Source organism: Furipterus horrens, unplaced genomic scaffold (genome assembly GCF_987537825.1).
Source record: "Furipterus horrens unplaced genomic scaffold, mFurHor1.1.pri manual_scaffold_5, whole genome shotgun sequence".
In the NCBI taxonomy this organism is placed as follows: domain Eukaryota; kingdom Metazoa; phylum Chordata; class Mammalia; order Chiroptera; family Furipteridae; genus Furipterus; species Furipterus horrens.
This window is the reverse complement of record NW_028327175.1, coordinates 95,997,977-96,016,398: the sequence shown is the minus strand read 5'-3', so window position 1 is coordinate 96,016,398 and position 18,422 is coordinate 95,997,977. Positions and strand designations below refer to the sequence as shown.

At 43.3% G+C, this 18,422-nt stretch overlaps 1 protein-coding gene across 1 annotated transcript in view; it reads right to left on the bottom strand.

Moving 5' to 3' along the window:
• Nucleotides 1-3,284: 3,284 nt before the first annotated feature.
• The window catches only part of HIP1 (huntingtin interacting protein 1), a 145,986-nt gene continuing 130,848 nt past the window's right edge, over nt 3,285-18,422 (bottom strand). The window contains exons 23-31 of the mRNA XM_090276865.1: nt 11,508-11,618; nt 10,414-10,472; nt 9,923-10,016; nt 8,678-8,778; nt 8,315-8,420; nt 7,435-7,558; nt 6,921-6,982; nt 4,678-4,786; nt 3,285-3,910 (exon numbers count right to left, since the gene is read on the bottom strand). Of these exons, the coding sequence (XP_090132991.1) occupies nt 3,858-3,910; nt 4,678-4,786; nt 6,921-6,982; nt 7,435-7,558; nt 8,315-8,420; nt 8,678-8,778; nt 9,923-10,016; nt 10,414-10,472; nt 11,508-11,618 (819 nt within the window). The 3' untranslated portion in view covers nt 3,285-3,857. The remainder of the gene's footprint in view (nt 3,911-4,677; nt 4,787-6,920; nt 6,983-7,434; nt 7,559-8,314; nt 8,421-8,677; nt 8,779-9,922; nt 10,017-10,413; nt 10,473-11,507; nt 11,619-18,422) is intronic.

The following is an 18,422-nucleotide window of genomic DNA, read 5'->3' as shown; positions in this document are numbered from 1 at the left end:
AAGTTAAAAGTTAGAGACAATTGTGTTATCACCAAGATTTACCTGAACCCCCTCGGTTTGTCCCTATGAATAATCAGCTTAATTTAGGGCCTTCAAACCTGAGGTAGTTGAGGGTCACCTGAAAGACATGTCTGGAAATGATCTACTCTCAGAATCAAACCCAATGGCATCTAACCAATTGTTTCACGTTGCTTTGGCTCCTGGGGTGAAAGGCTGGGCTGCCACTGTGGATTGATCGTTTATTTGGTCTGGACCTGGGAAACACTTGAGCAGCAGACAGCTTGCCAGTGTGCTGTGTTGATGGCCGGCAGGCCTGCGGTGGTGGTGTTCTATACTACAGGCAGTGCAGTCTCTGGAGGACAGAGGACAGTGGGGAGAGGGCAAAGCCAATCGGGTTGGGAGGCCAATGTCAGGATTGAAGGCTTTTGTTGGCAAGAGGGATTTCCAGAGATTTGGAAAGGTGGTAGAAGGTAGCAAGAACTTGACAGTTATTAAAGACCAGGGTAAGGGGAGCCAGAGAACCCCTCTAGATCAGCAATTTCCAACCTTTCATACCATGGCATGCACCCCAAATAATATTTTTGCCGATCTGACAAAAAATAGGTATAATTTTAATTTACAAAGAAAAAAAAAATTACCTACCCTTTTTGCTCCAAAGTGACTTTTTAAAAAGTCAGGTGCTATGCCTATACTTGTATATAAGGATTCCTGGTACCAAGAATGAAAGATGCAACCTATTATGACCAAGAAGATGCAACTCTGTATTTATAGTTCAAGAGAGGGCATTCATACTGCTCGGCTATTGTTGTGTTGGCTGTTGTCATTTTTTATTTGACAATCTAAGGGAAAAGAAGTCAGTACCCCTGACTAGTCAGGTATTGCATGTTTTAAAAATTCTAGTGGCATGCCGGTTGAAAATCGCTCCTCTTAAGAGCTGGTGTAATAAGCGAGCACTTCCTGGGTGCAAGCTCAGAACCAGCTCCTCCTTACTGAGCCCAAAGCACACCAACCTGACCGAAAAACATGCACTTGTGACCTCATGGTACCTGGAGTCTGATTTGACAGCTCAAGCACTTCTAAGAAAGGTTGCCCTGGACAACGTTTAGTTCTTCCAGCCACAGGGATGGGGACTCATTTAGGTGGGATCCTAGGGATCAATATCAATTATAGTCTAATTTAAACTCCTTGCTCAGATATAAAATAACCCCACAAAAGCAGGTCTTTTTTATTTTTTCCTTATTTACACACATATTCTTATTCTAGAGGTCCTAGAGCACCATATTACAAAATTAAATAACAGATGCGGCTGCATTTCAACCTGTCAATCCTAAACCATTCTTTTACTGCTGCCCTCTCTTGTCATAACCTGTTTACACTGACCCACGAGACTCCAGTCACTAATGATGCTCAGCAACTAATTTAAAAATCTGTGGGGTTCATTTTTAGCCTTAGGATATGATTTCTGTTCTCATCAAGGTATATTACACATTCATTTTTAGAAGAACCAAGCTAGGGCAATTTGATTATGGCTAGAGAATGGACTAGCTTCTAATCTGAGCAATGATGAAAGTAATTATCTGACAGGTTGCCTCATATGAGACTGATTGGGCCTGTGCTCCTGTTTAAGTGCTTTATTAATGGTTTTATTACTGGCTAAGCCCATTAAGGTTTTAAAAATTACTGTGGCTTCTTTTTAAGAGGGAGTGTTTTTTAAAAGAGTTCTAATCTAGTCCAATATTTTAGACTTTTCCCCCACTGATGATCTGGAGCACAATTCTTTGAATGGATGAGATTCTGGACACGAGAACCAGCCACCTTTGGAAATACTAATCCACACTGAGAACACACTGATTGGCTTAATTGGCACAAGTGAGCCAGGGACACCACACACCACTCCTTCTGAGCTTCAGATGGGAAAACGCTGAGCACAAAGACATGTTAAACATGAGAGCGTTGTTTCTACTGCTGAGTCCTCTTTAGCCCGTTATGGAGATCATAATCTGAGCTAAAGGGTGACAGTTTTTTGAGTGCCCTACTTAGATAACACAGAGATGGAGTCTGAAGGGATGTTTAGGAAGGAGGGAGTGGGTTGATTCACAGTGATCAAAAAGGAGTCTCACAACCTGTCACATAGCCACATTTACAATGTTCATTTGGGACAGGTCCTGGGAAGTGCTTGTTGGCTACTGCCTATGAGTTGCTACGGATAAGGAAGACATTGTTTGTCTAAGATCGAAAGGTCACTTGAATGCTGGGGTCCATCTGGAGGTGGAGAAGTGCTGTCTGCTGCCCACCTCTACGAGGCTATTACTGTGCCCTCATCCTGTCCACAGGGCAGTGAGGGCCCGGGACATGTGGCTGGAAGGGGACAGTGCCAGTGGTCCCTCTTTTTTGTTTTCCCTGCCCCAGATACTCTGAGGAACTTTATTTGCTTCATGATCCAAACCAGTGACAGACTGGGATGGCATCCTGGCCTTGTTTCCAATTCTTGAAGACCGATGTATACAGCAGCAATACAAGCCTTGTTATAGTCACACCTGAAATCCTGATTGCTCCAAGCGTCTTTTTGTAGGCTGTTGCTGTTGCTTAACGGAGGTTAGTAATAAATATTAAAGGAACCAAACCAAACACAGGGTTCTTTCCTACTGGGAACAAGTTTGCCTGATCTTCTGGGTCTCATCAGGTAGAACATGGAACTATCTTCTTCAGAATTCAAGAGGATACCAAGGCAGGCAGATATTTGAAGAAAGGAATTGAAAATCCCTCACGAGCTCCCTCTTAGGGCCCTGCCTGGGTCTGAAGAGAGGTACCAAGGAAAATTCATTCTGGGGGAAGAGGTGTGGCTATTACCAGCTCCATTCAAGCATGTCATAAGGTTTTTCAGCCTGGTCACAAGGAGTTCCCAAGAAAGGCGTCTCCTGAAGACCCGGGCTGTGTGCACCCTTGCTTCCCCTCTTTCTATGGCCCTTTAATTTGTGAAGGTGGGCAGAGGCTTTCAGCTGGGCTCCAGCTTTAGGAAGGAAAGGCACTCCCTCCACTTCTGCCTTTGGAGGAAAGCTATGGCTCAGCAGCTCCGCCCGACCCTGGGAGCAGCCTCAGCTGACCCACACACGGCAGGATGCTCAGCATGGAGGCTGATGGGAGCACCAAGGTAGAGCCTGAGCAGCACCATCGCTGTTAACTGCTGTGGTCAGGGGCTCCTGGGAGCTCAGAGCTTCAGAGGTGTTCCTGGGAGAGTTGGCTATATGAGTGAAACTTGAAAAAAGAAAAGCAAAAACCCAACCACCATAAGCAGCAGTGGGAATCCATGGAACTGCCAAAAGAAGGGGGAGCATTGCCTTGGCATTCTCAGCCAGGACACTCCTACTGTCCTTCTGACTGTGCACAGACTCAGGTTAGTGTCCTGGTTTGGAATCCACCAGCCCTCTGATGCTCACAAGTTTGTGCAAGTGGTGAAACTGAAAAGACTGAGAAGAAAACAGAAAAGAAAATGCGTAAGATCTTCCCTCTCCAGGCTCTCAACCACAGCAACCAGAGCCCTCTGGACAAGGACACTGATTGTTTGGGGCTAAAACAGCAGGCAGGACTGGGAGGGAGGTCCTCTCTGTGGGGGTGGCCCTGTTCCCATCCTCTCTGGACACCAGGGAGGTGGAGAAAGAACACAGATCACGGGGTCCAACACAAAGGGGGTCACTGTGGAGGGAGTCTTTGGAAGGCCATGCAGGTCCTCAGCACTAGACAATGGGAGTGGTGTGGCTGCCACGGTGACTCCAAGGGTTTAGTCTGTGGCTGGGGAATAACACACATAAAGGAGCAACAAAGATTTACACTGTGATGAGGGGGGTGTCAGTGCGGCTCTATTCTTTTTCGGTTGCCACTTCTTGCAGTGCAGGTGGAGATGCTTCTGTTCCTAAAAGATAATAACAGCCATTTATGTTTCATAGACCTTCATGCATGCACACATTCAGGTACCCAAAACTGCCACCGTGTTGGGCTCTAAGGAACATTATAATCATACCCACACCTCTTCCCTAAGTGGTGTGTCCAGGAATGACTGGGATACACGAGAGCCAGCCAAGTCCAGCAAGAATCGGCAGTCTTGGCTGTGATCAAGTCAGTCACTTTGGACATGCGGAAAAGCAGCACTCACAGAGTCCGAGCAACAAGGAGCCTCTGGGCCAGTGGGCTGAATGTCACTCACTCCATGTCATTTCTAGCTCTTGACCCTTCCTATCTTTTGGCTGTTGCTGCCCATTGCTGCCCACTGCTGCCCACTGCTAGCTCTAGACAGTCAGAACCTCGTAATTCAATTGGCTCCGTCTGCTGGATCTTTACTGATCACTATTCATTCATTCCCTGTTCAACTCCAGGCTGGCCAGAGACTAAACTCCTGGGGGGTAAACCAGGCTTACTGAATCCGGAAGGCAATGGTGGTGGGTGACCACTCCACTGGTCAACGTTAAGGTCTTGAAAGGTAACAACAAAAGCTTTCAATTGACAATTTATCCCAGTTTTGGGCTTATAGGTTATTTATAGCTGGAAACATGCTCTGTAAGTATAATGTAGGAAGTCATTGCCCAATGGGTTCCTCATGCTGTTATATTCAAGGGAAAAGCCCTCACCACTCAGCATCCCCCTTTCACTGTGGGCCAGTGCAGGTCCTCAGCAGAGGCTTACCTTCTTCCCAGCCCTCAGCAACACCAGCAAGCTCGTAGTGCTTTTTTCGAAGATCTCCCAATTTTTGACGTTCCTTCTGCAGTTCATTTTCTAGCTCCAGAACCCTAACCTGTGGGGAAAGTGGTATTTTCTTTTGAGCAGCAATCCGAGAATTGTCTTATTTGGACTTAATCTCTTCTCTCCGTGTTCCAGTTTTCTTCCATATCATTCCATAGCTTACCCAGTTCTCAATTCCAACCTCGTCTCTGCTCTAATTTCTCCACCCTCTCATTCATTCATCTATTCCATCTATCTTCTCACCAGGACCCTCTACTAGAAATAAATGATGCTTTATAGTCCAAATACCTGAAAGGGAATAAGCAGGGCTTATCTTAAGTTCCTCTGATAAATCACTATCTAAAAACAACTCTGATGTATGGCTTATCTAGTTGTAACGTTCAACCCCATTTCCCAGGAAGTTCAGGCAGGAACCAAATAACGATGGTTCTGGCATCTCTGAAGGGTTGGTGCAGCTCAGGGTTATTATTATACAGGCACAATCTCACTAAAGGTGAGGTTGGTTTTTGGCTGTCCATACTCCTCATTCATTTTAGTAATTTTATTTATTAATTCAAGAAATATTTGCTGAGCACCCATTATGTAACCCGGGCCCTGTTGTAGGTGCTGAAGACATAGTGGTACATATACAGTTGATGTCCCTGCTTACCTTGTAGGGTGGAGGGACAAACTAACGAACAAGAAAAGGTCAGATCATAAAGAAAATGATATAAGGTGATAGGATAAATACTAAGGATGGTCAGAAAATGAAATAACTTTGGAGCTGAAACCTAAATGGCCATAAGAAATCGGCTATTCAGAGAAGTGGGGAACACCATTCCAGCAGAGGAAGAGAACTCTAAGGCAGGAATGAGCTTGAAGAGTGGGAGAACAGAAAGAATGTTGCGTGGTTGGCTGACATGTGAGAGTGCGAGAGGGTCATGCGATGAGGTTGGAGAAACAGGTAAGGATCATTTTACCCAGGCACACCCAGGCCAGGGATAGAAACTTGGACATTGCTCCAAGTACAGAGTAGCCATTGGGAGATTTAAAGTAGGGAAGTAACATGCTGTCACTTAAAATATATAGAGAATGAGCAAACTGTAGAGGGGCAAAAGTGGTTCCTTTTTTGTTTTTAAATTTTTTATTATGCGAAATGTAAAACAAATATAGAAGGATGGAGACTGGTACAATGAACCCCATCATGTGCCTTCCACCTAGTTCCACCATCTGTCAACTCATGGCCCGACTTGTCTCAGCAATACTCTTCCCTGTTCTCTTTTCCACCACCATCCTGGCTGGCCCCGCCACAGGATTATTGTGAAACACAGACTCACATACATTACAGTTAAGTTGCTTTTGCAGTGGCTCGGGAGAGACACAATGATGGCTTAAACTAGGTTAGAGAGATGGAAAATAGTGGGAAGATTAATTAAGGCTATCATTTGGAGATTTCGAGTTGGTAAGACTTTCTGGTACATTGGATGTAAAGGGTAAGGGAAAGAGGAACCAAGGATGACTCCTAGGTTTGGGGCTCAGCACCCAGATGGGTGGTAGTGATTCCATTTACTGAGATGGAGAAAACCAGGGAAAGGACAAATTTGGTAAGAGAGAAACCAAGAGAGCTGTTCTGGATATTAAGTTTGAGATGCTTATTGAGCATCAGATGGAGATATCATGTCAGCAGTTGGACAAGTATAGAGCTCAAGAAGAAACTCTAGGCTGGGGAGAAGAATCTGGTATTTATCAGCACACATGGTATTTAAAGTCAAGAGGGATTAGTTGAGATCACTAAACAAGAGAGCATAGAGGAGACTCAGGATTGAGCTCAGTATTTTCAGTGTTTACACAGAAATTTGATCACATGACTTTTCATAGATACTGAGTGACCCATCCATAGATTTTAATAGTTTTAATCTGGACTTTATCCCAGGACTGATGACCTCTAATTCTAGGACAAGGATGACAGGTTGGAACACCAGTCGCAGACTAGTGGGCAAGAGGTAGGATTCTGATCTTTACCAATAGCCCCTCTTCACATCCACTGTTTCTTCTAGCATCATTTACATTCATTCTTGGGCTAAAATGTACATCTGAGTTCATTTCCCCCCAAGTCTCTCTCTCACTGGCCTCTCACCATGAGAATAATATTTGGGGTCAACATCATAAGTCATACAGCTGGCTAGACTTAGAGATGGAGTTCCTACCTGGGAATCCATCTCCTGACGTTTGATCTGGGTCAGCGTCATGCTTGAGAAGTCCATGTTGTCTGCAGGGATGGAAATGACAAGTTCTTGTCAAATAATATGCCAGGCTGACTTTTGCCTGAGAGGTGGCTAATGCCAATGCTCTACTGAAATGCTTGGTTTGCCATTTACTAGCACATGTATGCACATTGCAAGGGATGGACAGGAAGAAAGACTCAGTGACAGGGTAACCAGGATCAGAATCCCACTCCTCCACCCTTCCCATGCCCCGCACCAGACAACCAGGCCTGTAGACGCATTTCTTTGAATTCAGAGAAATGGATAAACGGAAAATCTACCAGAAGGTGTGTAGATGCTCACATGGTGTCTCCTCTTATGAGAAAATAAGTACTTATGCAAAAAAATGAAAAGTAAAGAATTTGAAAACAGAACTGTGGAAAATTGGGATCATGAAGAATGTAAAGAATAGCTAAATTGGATGGATTAAAGAAAAGTATTGCTTCTGAAAGGCTACCTGTTTCCTCGATCTGTGATTTGCCAGAAATAGTTGAGGCCACGACTGCAGCAGTGGCCTGGTTCACCCCGCGAGAGGCTTGCTGCAGCTGGGCCAGGTTTGGGCTGTCCTTATCAGCTTTCACCTGCCAGAACCAAGCATATTTAGGTTCACGCAACATAGAGTAGAGGCAAGGACTGAGTCAAAGAGTTGGACTGATGGTTCTTGACAGATACATGTGATCCGTTGTGGCTACCGATCAACTTCTCAAAAATTGCTGTCTATGGGGTTAACTCCTGGCATATCTTTAATAAAAAAGATGATTCCTGGCTTATTTGCTTGGTGGCCTCAAACTCTAGCTTTTCCAGGTATTTTGACGAAATGCTCCAGTTATGAAAATCAATTAGGGATAAAAATGAATAAGGATGATAAAAGAACACTCCTTGGGATACTATAAAACTCATAGAAGGATTTTGGTGACAAGCTTTCCATTAGGATTAGTTGGGGCAATGGTTCAAATTTGGAGATTCTTGAGGAAAGGCAGACCACTGGCTGTGGAAGCTCTGGGCCAAGCCAGGTAAGCAACCGACTGCTCTCATTCCTTATTTGAGAGCTCCTGGAATGCTGTGATTGCTTATCAGAGGTCGGCACCACTGGGATCCTCAAGAGCCACATGTAACAAAAGTGAGGAGAGCCAAGAGAATATGTGGAGAGCTGGGCAGAAGGGCTTGTTGCTGAGAGATAAAACACTTTCAGAGGGGGGAGGTAGGGGGCCCTTCAGAGTCAGAATTTTAATTTGGGACCCAACCCATCTGGACCCTGGATAAATCATCTGTTCTCAGAGCCATCTCCATAGTCCAAGTATCTCTAATCTACCCAGGGAGTCCAATATGGGTTCTACCTTGGATGCAGCCACAAGCTGGGCTGTGCTAGCAGCGATTTCATGGGAACACACCATCAGCTCCTCGAACTTCCCTCTGCCTTGTACCACCAGATCAGCAGCATCACTGACAGTCAGGAAAGGATAAGATGGACTATGTCATTGTTGAAGCATCCCATATCTAGACCACCCCCATCACCCTGTCAGCCAGGGAGCATAGCCTGCCTGCCTTGCTCCTGTGCTGCTCCAGGAGACCCGGGCTCCCTTTTAAACTTTATCAATAGTGCATTTCTAGGGGCGATAGTTTTCCCCCTTAGTTATTCTCTGGGGAGGATCAATGGACTGAGGGTGGGGTGAGGAGCATTGGGACTCAAAGATACTTACACCATGACAGTGGCTCCCCAGCCCACAGCTTTGGAGGCTGAGATGAGTCCTTCTGTCCATCGAGAATTCTTGGCATAAAATTCTTTAGGGGATGCTGTGCCCTAGGGAAGTGAGAAATAATAATAGTTACCTTTTATTGAGTTATTGAGTGCCTACTATGTGCCAAGTGCATATATATATATAAACCTCATATATATTTTCAGTTACTCTGAGAAGAAAGTATTATTCCCATTTTACAGGTGAACAGAAGTAAGATTCTGAGAGGCAAAAATACTTTTCCCAAGGTCATGCAGGAAATAAATGGAAGTAAATCCTAGGCTCTTCTGACTCCAAAACACCTAGCATTTCTATTATATTTCCACATTGTGTTTGTGTATATATCTATATAGATATTTATATAAAATAGGTATTTATGAATAACAATCTCAGAGGAGTCTAGCTGCTCTCCATGATTTGCCAAAAGAAGAAAGTATATATTGAATAATTTTAAAACACTATTTCTACTTGGGTTTTAAAAATGTATTTATACTTTGAAGGTGTCTGATAGTCTGAGAATCTGTAGATTCCTTGCTCAGTCCCTCTTTCTCTTTTTGGGGACCAAAAACATCGCCTCTCAAACTGATAAAAAGCACCACCAAAGCAAATATGGCTTCATTCTTTATGTGATTGTTTTCAGGCTCATGAACCTTCCCCGGACCTTTGTCTCTTGAGTTGCAGCTGCATCAGGGATGTGAGAAAAAACAAGATGGCAATAATGCCAGCAAAGGAGTGAGAAAATCAAAGTGCTGAAGTCAACATGAGACTGAGGCAGAGTCTGTAAATCACTGCGAGTTGACTGCTGTTGGAAAGGACGCAGCAAAGCTGACTGTGAAAAGTTAGCACCTGCCTAGTTTTCAAAAGCTCTTGAATCCTCCTGCAGGGGCCCAGACTTGCAATGCACACTGGGTTTCCACAGTAGGTTCCAATGATGTCTGCTTGGGTTAACGAGCCTGTAGCTGGAATCTGTGGCTGGCTGCTCCCTGGGGACCCGGCAGTGTTCCAGCAGCTTCTTCCCATGACATATGCCGACATCCAAGGGGTAGCAGTTGCGCCCTCAGATGGACATGCATGGTGAGACGGCAACATACATAGATTTCACTGAGTGTGGACGAGTATATCACGTAGACTTAGCCTCTCAGTGAGCTGGGAATCTGTAACTAATGTCGGTTCTGTTATCCCTGTCCATGGGCCCTCACCCATGCTTACCCGGCCGCTTTCCACTATCTCTCTCTGGAGGTCCTTCGAGGCCACAATCAGGACCTGAATAGCTTGCATTAAACTGGTACAAGATCCAAGAATCCTGCCAATATAAAAAAAAAAAAGATTAAAAAAAACAGTGAAGGATACAGAACAGAGATCAACAATGAAGAAGATCGTTTTTCCTTCCTAAACACAGGCAGACTTGGAAAGGGAAATAAGGCAGGGGATGCTCTGCAAGTGAAGCCCCAGAGGAAAGGCAGATAGATGAGTAAGGAAACTTGATTGTGCATCTTCTTTGTAAGGGATCGTTAAGTGAGGATTCTAGGGGATTTCTTTTCCCCTGTAATGCTACAGTGATACTGTCACCATCATTAACATTGTTGTTGACCATTACATAGACTCAACCTTTCCCTATGGCTGCCAATGTTCTACTTTAATTAGCATAATCCAATGCAGGCAAGACTGATCCTGATCATCTACATTCCGTTCAGACTGACCTTTCATTCACTTCCAATTTGACTCCTGTGTCTCCTGCTCGAGATTTGCTGAGCATCTCCTGTTAAAAAGAAGTTGCGTTTCTTAACACGCCACAGGTACTGAGAACCAGAGGTGTCCTACTACGCTTCGGGTCCAATATCCAAATCTAGAAGGGCCCATCCACATCCTTGCAAGAATCAGGAAAAAAAAATCTAGACTTCTGATCTACTCAGTGGGAGGCAGCTGCTGCAGGCTGATGCTACTGTCAGTGTCTTGACATTCTGGAACCCAGGCTGATGTGTGCAGAACTCTGAGAGCTATGGCAGCATGTCAGGAGGGGCAGCTGCTACCAGGTCCGGGAAGCAGGTACTCACACCAAGGACGTGGCCTGAGTCTTTCACCGAAGAAGCAATATGTGAGCACTTGGTTTTTCCCTGAGACAAGCATTATCATTGATTTACTGAGTGCCTAGCACTGAGAGAGGTATGCATTTTCTCTCTCTCTTTAAATTCTCATCTGAGGACATACTTATTGATTTTAGAGAGGGGAAGGCGGGAGGAGTGAGAGAGAGAGGGACAAACATCAATCAACTACTTCTTGTATGTGCCCTGACTGGGGACTGAACTCACAGCCTAGGTATGTGTCCTGACTGGGAACCAAACCTGCAACTTTTTGGTTTATGGGACAATGTTCCAGCCAACCGAGCTACACTGGCCATGACAAGATGTGCATTATCTCATTTAACTCTTACAACACCCCTCTGAAGTAGGTACTTTTACTATTGACATCAAATTGAAATGAAATCTGAATCTTTGCAAGGTTAATATAACTTATTGAAAGTCACATAGTTAGTAAGCGGTCAGTCAATCTGGAACCTAAATGCAGGATGGCCTGATGCCAAAATATGTGGTCCTTGAGGAAACTGCTCACCTTCTCTTGCCGAGGATGTTCTCATTTTCTATCCCTCAGATATCCTGGTGAGTTCAAGTACTGGATTATTTTTATAGGGGGCCCCTGAAGCCTTAATGAACGACTAAGATACATCCAATAGGAAATGTTGCCAAAGCGTAGCTGCAAGAGCAGTACCTTAGGAGATGTTCAGACACTTCCATACCTCTATCCTGGCCGTAGCAGTTTCAATGGCAGCTGACGTAGCAGCCATCTCCTTATCCACAAGGTCTCCTAGCTCCTCCTGTTTGATGTCCAGGCCTCTGGGCAGGAGCCCCTGTGAACAGATCACAAGGGCTAAAATGACCTTTTGACCTCCTATCTTTTCTCCTGCGGCACATCCGTAATCCTCACACAATGGCAGAAGGTAGGAGGATCGCCACCACATAACGCACTTCTGTAAGCCATAAAGGGGCACTCCTAATGGGCCTTGTCTGGAATTCTCTACCATGTGAACTCTGGAACCTCATGTTCCACCCCCTCTACCTTCACTCAGAGGCCACCTCCTTCCAGAAGGCTAACCCTGCTTAACCCCACAAGGCCTGTTTGGTTGTAGCTGCTTGGACCCTAACCCCAAGAGCTGCACAGTGTTGACTGTGTTTGCTGCTAGGGATGTTTTAAAAACCTCTTTAAATGTAGATAATGTCTTCCAATCAGACAGCCTGCCCCTTATTTTACTTTTCACAGCAATCATGTGAGGCAGTTACTACTGCTGTACAGACGGGGAGCCAAGGCTCAGAGAAATCAACTGTTATGAAAAGTTTCACTGCTAGGAAATGGCAAAGCAGGGATTGGAACTCAGGTCTGATGGCCTGTGGTTTTTTAAAAACATTATGTGTTATAAATACAAGTGTATAAAATAGATACAAATGGAGAATAAGAAAATGACCCATGTTACCCAACTTAAAGAATAACTTAAGAAACATCTGAAATCTCCTTTGCATCCTGCTCTGATTCCATCTCCTTTCTTCCCTACTCCTCACACCAAGGTAAACACAGAATTCAGGAGAATGCTTACAATGTCTTTTTTTTTTTTTTAAACCCCATATGAATGCATCCTTAAACAATACAGTGTTAAATTTGCATGTTTTGGTCTTTATTAAAAGGAACCGTACTGTATATGTTTTCTATGACTTGCATCTTCACTCAGCATTCTCTGTGTGAGATTCATCCTATATCCTAGTAATTCGATTTCTAGGCATATAAATTCTAGAGAAACTCTCGCAATCATGCATCAGGAGATGTGTATAAGAATGATCATAGTGACACACTCACTCATAATAGCCCCAAACTGGAAATCACCCAAATGTCCAAGAGAACAGATATCGAAATTAAGCAATATTCACACAATGGTACATAATAGAGTAGTAAAAATGACTATATCTGCATGGATGAATCTCACATACAGAATGTTGGAAAAAGCAAGTTGTATAAGAAAAGTCTTTAATACATTGAACTAACAATATGTTACTGTGAGTGGGGAGAACATAGTCTTTCTATTATCTTCTTCTGGAACTCTGATTAAACATTCTGTATATAACTACTACATTCCAACTTATAAAATCTATGCCATATTCTATGTAATCCCTTCAGTTCTATCATCTAGTTCACTAATTCTTTCTTCAGCTTTGTTGTAACCTACTATTAAACCTGTATGTTTTAAAGTTATTACTTTCAATGATTGTATATATTTCTAAAAGTTCCATGGTTGTTTTTCAAATATATCTCGTTATGTTTGAAACTATTGTATTCCCTTGTCACACTTTTAATATCTTTTAAAAAGTTCTTTGCCATGTCAATTATTGTGTATGTAATAGTCCCTGGGACTTTATGAAAGTTCTTTGAGGTTTAGAATCAAAGTATATTCCTTTACAGACAATTGGGATCTGCTTCTGCCAGTACCTGGGCCTCTAACAATCTGAATACTTGAAGCTTAATTTTCTGTTTGGAATTTTTTAGGCCACACAGCTAAGTATGAAATTTGACCCTGAATCCATGGAAAGGAATTCTCTAGGCAGTCATGTTTGTTATCTCAACTTGTCAAGGTTAAGACAAGATCTTCCCAGACTTACGGCCAAAATGGAGGGCTAGACAGGCATGCTGCGTCTCCCTCCACAACTAAGAATACAGCTACCTCAAAAGTAGAGACAACCAGAAGTTCCAGAAAATTGAGCTGCATGGAAGTCCAACAAACAAAAATATAAAGAAGAAATACTCATCCAGAAATGTAGGAGAGGTGGAGCCAGGGCAGAGAGGACGTGGTGTGGTGGTGGCGGTGGCAGCACCAGGCCAGCAGAAAGCGCCGTCACACATTTTAAAAAGTAGGGAGGGACACCTGAGGAGCACTCCCAGCACCAGACCAGACCACACAGTTCATGGTCCCAGTGCCAGGGACAATAAAGCCTCATTGCTTCTGACTGTGCAAACCAGTGGGAGTTGGGGTGGAGGCAGAAACTGCCAGTATCTCAGCAGAGTTTGATTGTTTAAAGGGCCCCCACGGTCCTAGACAATCTGCAGACCAACCCACTCTGGGAACAATGGCCAGGGAAACAGCTAAAGACGTGCCAATCCCATACGGAAGTGGGAGAAGTGCCTGGAAAATAGGGTGAGTGCTGAGCAAGCAGCATTGTTCCCTCTCAGACCCATACCCCCCACACAGTGCCACAACATAGTGAAACGGGTCACCCTGTACTGATGAACAACTACGTTTCTGCCTCTTACAACGTAACAGATACAACAGCTCTACCTAAGACACAGAGGCAAACAAACACAGGAGACGCTCAAGATGAGGAGACAGAAAAGTATGGCCCAATAGGGGAAATGGATCAAGGTTCCAGTGGGAGAACTAAGTGATGAGGAGATAGTCAACCTAACAGATGTAGAGTTCAACACACTGGTGATAAAGATGCTCACACACTTGATAGATATCCTTAAATATGGCAAATGCATAAGAGAAGAAGTGAAGGCTATGATAAATGAAATGAAGGAAAATCCACACAAAACCAATGGTGAAGAGAAGGGAACCAGGGTTCAAATCAATGATTTGGAATATAAGGAAGAAAAAGCAGTCAACAAGTACAAAATGAGGAAAGAAGGATTGAAAAAAATGAGGAGAGGCTTAGGAACCTCTGGGATAACTTTAAACGTGCCAACATTCGAATCATAGGGGTGCCAGAAGGAGAAAAGGAAGAGCAAGAAATCGAAAGCTTATGTGAAAAAATAATGAAGGAAAACTTCCCAAATTTGGTGAAGGAAATACATACAAGTTCAGGAAGCTAGACCCAAAGTGGACCACACCAAGGCACATCATAATTAAAATGCCAAAGATTCAAAATAAAAAGAGAATCTTAAAAGCAGCAAGAGAAAAGCAGAGTTACATACAAAGGTGTGAGTATAAGACTCTCAGCTGATTTCTGAAAAGAAACTCTGCAGGCAAGAAGGGATTGGCAAGAAGTATTCAACGTGATGAAAAGCAAGGACCTACAACCAAGACTACTCTATCCAGCAAAGCTATCATTTAGAATAGAAGGGCAGATAAAGTGCTTCCCTGACAAGGTAAAGCTAAAGGAGTTCATCATCACCAAGCCCTTATTATAGGAAATGTTAAAGGAATTTATTTAAGAAAAAGAAGATCAACACTATGAACATTAAAATGACAACAAATTTACAACTATCAACAACTGAATCTAAAAAATAAAAACAAACAAAAACAAACTAAGCAAACAACCAGAACAGGAACAGAATCATAGGTGTTGGGATCTTTTGCAGGGTTATGAGCTGAGAGGGGCGAGGGGGAGAAATGGGGAAATGGTGCAGGGGCTAAGAATCATAATTGGTTGGTATAAAATAGACAGGGGGAAGTTAAGAATAATATAGGAAAGGGTGAAGCCAAAGAACTTATATGCACAACCCGTGGACATGAACTAAGGGGGGTGGGATTGCTGGAGGGAAGAGGGGTACTGGGAAGAAGGTAGCAAAGGGAAAAGAAATTGGGACTACTGTAACAACATAATCAATAAAATATACTTTAAAAAATTAAATTTAAAAAAAAGAAAAAGACAAGATCTTCCCTGTAGGGAAGAATTTTTTTTCAGCATTCACTTCAGATTTTCTTTATTGGGAGGAAGACTCCCCATTCCAATCTTTAATCCTGCTTGGACCTATGTTTTGTTTCTTATTCTCCTCTGTATGTGTGGCCCATTAAAATACAAATTCTAGGCCATTAGATGGAAAAACGCTGGCTCTGGTATTCTTTTTGTTTCTGATTTTGAGAATATTAGTTTTTATTTTTTTTGACTATTTTATTGATTATACTATTACAGTTGTGCCAATTTTTCCCCCTTTGCCCCCCTACACCCAGCACCCCCATTCCCACCAGCAATCCTCACATTACTGTTCATGTCCATGGGTCATGTGTATATGTTCTTTGGCTACTCCATATCCTATACTGTACTTTACATCCCCATGGCTATTCTGTACCTGCCTATTTGTACTTCTTAATCCCCTCACCTCTTCACCCATTCTCCCACATCCCCTTCCCATCTAGCAACCATCAAAACCCTCTCTGTATCCATGATTCTGTTTCTGTTCTTATTTGCTTAGTTTGTTTTTTAGATTCAATTGTTGGTAGATATGAACTTATTGCCACTTTATTGTTCATAGTTTTAATATTCTTTTTCTTAAATAAATCCCTTTAACATTTCATCTAATAATGGTTTGGTGATGATGAACCCCTTTAGTTTTTTCTTTTGTTCTTTTTAACTGGGAAGCTCTTTATCTGCCCTTTGATTCTAAATGATAGCTTTGCTGGGTAGAGCAATTTTGGCTGTAGTCCCTGCTTTTCATTACTGAGTATTTCTTGCCAATCCCTTCTAGCCTGCAAAGTTTCTTTTGAGAAATCAGCTAACAAATTTATGGGAACTCCCCTATAGGTAACTAACTGCTTTTCTCTTGCTGCATTTAAGATTCTCTCTTTATCCTTAATCTTTGGCATTTTAATTATGATGTCTTGGAGTGTGCTTCTTTGCATCCATCTAGTTTGGGACTTTCTATGCTTCCTGGACTTGCATGTCCATTTCCTTCAGCAAAATAGGAAAGTTTTCTTCCATTATTTTTTCAAATATTTTCAATTTCTTGCCCTTTCTCTTCTCCTTCTCACACCCCTATGATGTGAATGTTGAACCTCTTGATGTTGTCCCAGAGGTTACTTACATTATCCTCATTTTCTTTGAATTTTTTTTCCTCTTACTTTTTGCTTCCTTATGTTGCAAATCCTTGATTTGATCTTCTACTTCATCCACTCTACTGTTGTTTCCCTATAAATTGTTCTTTATTTCAATTAGTGTATCCTTCATTTCTGACTGGATCTTTTCTATGCTGTTGAGGTCCTCACTAAGTTCCTTGAGCATCCTTATAACCAGTGTTCTGAACTCTGCATCTGATAGACTGCTTATCTCCATTTTGTTTACTTCTATTTCTGAAGTTTTGATCTGTTCTTTCATTTGGTCTATGTTTGTCTGCTCATTTTGGCAGCCTCCCTGTGTTTTTTTCTATGTATTAGATAGAGCTGCTTTGACTCCATGTCTTGGTAGAGCGGCCTAATGTAGTAGTTGTCCCGTAGGGTCCAGTGGCACAGCCTCCCCTGTCACTACACTGAGTAATAGAGGTGCACCCTTGGTGTGGTCTTAGTATACTCTCCTCTTGTAGTTGAGACTTGATTGTTGTTGGCAGGTCAATGGGATGGATTTACCCAGGCCAGTCAGTGGAAAGGACTGGCTGTGACCACTGATCACCAACCTCTGCCCTCTGTGGAGGATCACCTATGTGGGGGCAGGGTGGTGGTACTCCAATATGGGCTGTAGCTGTTCACTGGGTGCACAGGCTCTGGGATTTCCCAGGTGGTATAGGCCAAGATCAGTCCCATCTGTGTTTTGATCAGGACCACCCTGCCTGGGCTATAAAACAATCTGAGATGGCTGCTATTTGTGCTAGGCTTGATGATTCCCAGGATAAGCCAAGCAGTGAATCTAGGCTGGTGGCTGATAGTACTGAGCCTGGGGTCACTTATAGGTACAGGGGCTGTGGTCTCACTGAGGCTGGTTGTTGCTTGAGAGGAGTTAGGAAGTTGTGAAGCATGAGCCAGGACCACCCATTCTATATGGAAAAGCAGCTTTGATGGGCCCATAAGTTGGGTGGGATGGAATCCCTGGGGACCTTCAGGGTGCGCAAACAGTGTTAGCCAGGTTGATGGGAGTCTCAGATATGGCATCTACCTGCCTGCTCTGTGGCTCTGTAGGGGGAGGGTTCAGAAAAGGGACAATGACCTCTGCCTGTCTTTCTGTCTGGGAGAAAAATGTCCCTCAGCTCTTGTCTTGATGCCACACTTCAATTCCTCCCTGTATGCCACTGGTGCCATTCAAGCTGCTGCCCAGTGCTGAAGCTCAGAGGGAGTGAGTCTGAGTAAGTCCATGTGTGGGTTCTTTCAGAACTGTTTGGTACTCCAGAAGTTTCTTCTACCAACTCAATCCCCACTGGTTTTTGCAGCCAGAAGTTGTAGGGACTTATCTTCCTGGCACTGGAACCCTGGGCTGGGGGGCCTGGTGTGGGGCCGGGACTCCTTGCTCCCAAGATATCCCTCCCAAATTTTTATCCACCACAAGTGGATGTAGAACTAGTATTTCCATATCTCCATCCCTCATACCTGTCTGGATGGATGTGGTTTCTTTAATTTTGTAATTGTCAGACTTTCATTCAACTGGAGTGATGGTTGTTCTGTGTGTAAGGAGGCAAGCCATGTTTTCCTATGTCACCACTTCCACTGGAAGTCTATTTTTAGCCAGGTCAGGTTCAAAAACAATTTTTTTTATTTTTCAAATTTTTTTTTAGCATTTTTTATGTCTTATTCTGGGAAGAGCCTATAAACATCTGGTAACTCCTAGTGCCAGGAAAGAAACATGCCTATGATCTTTCTATCTCACTTTGCTTTGCTTTCATTGTTAATTTTTCATCCCTTCATGGTGTCCTACATACTTTGCATCTACATACTGATTTCTCGATTCTGCACTATATTGGAGAAGATGCT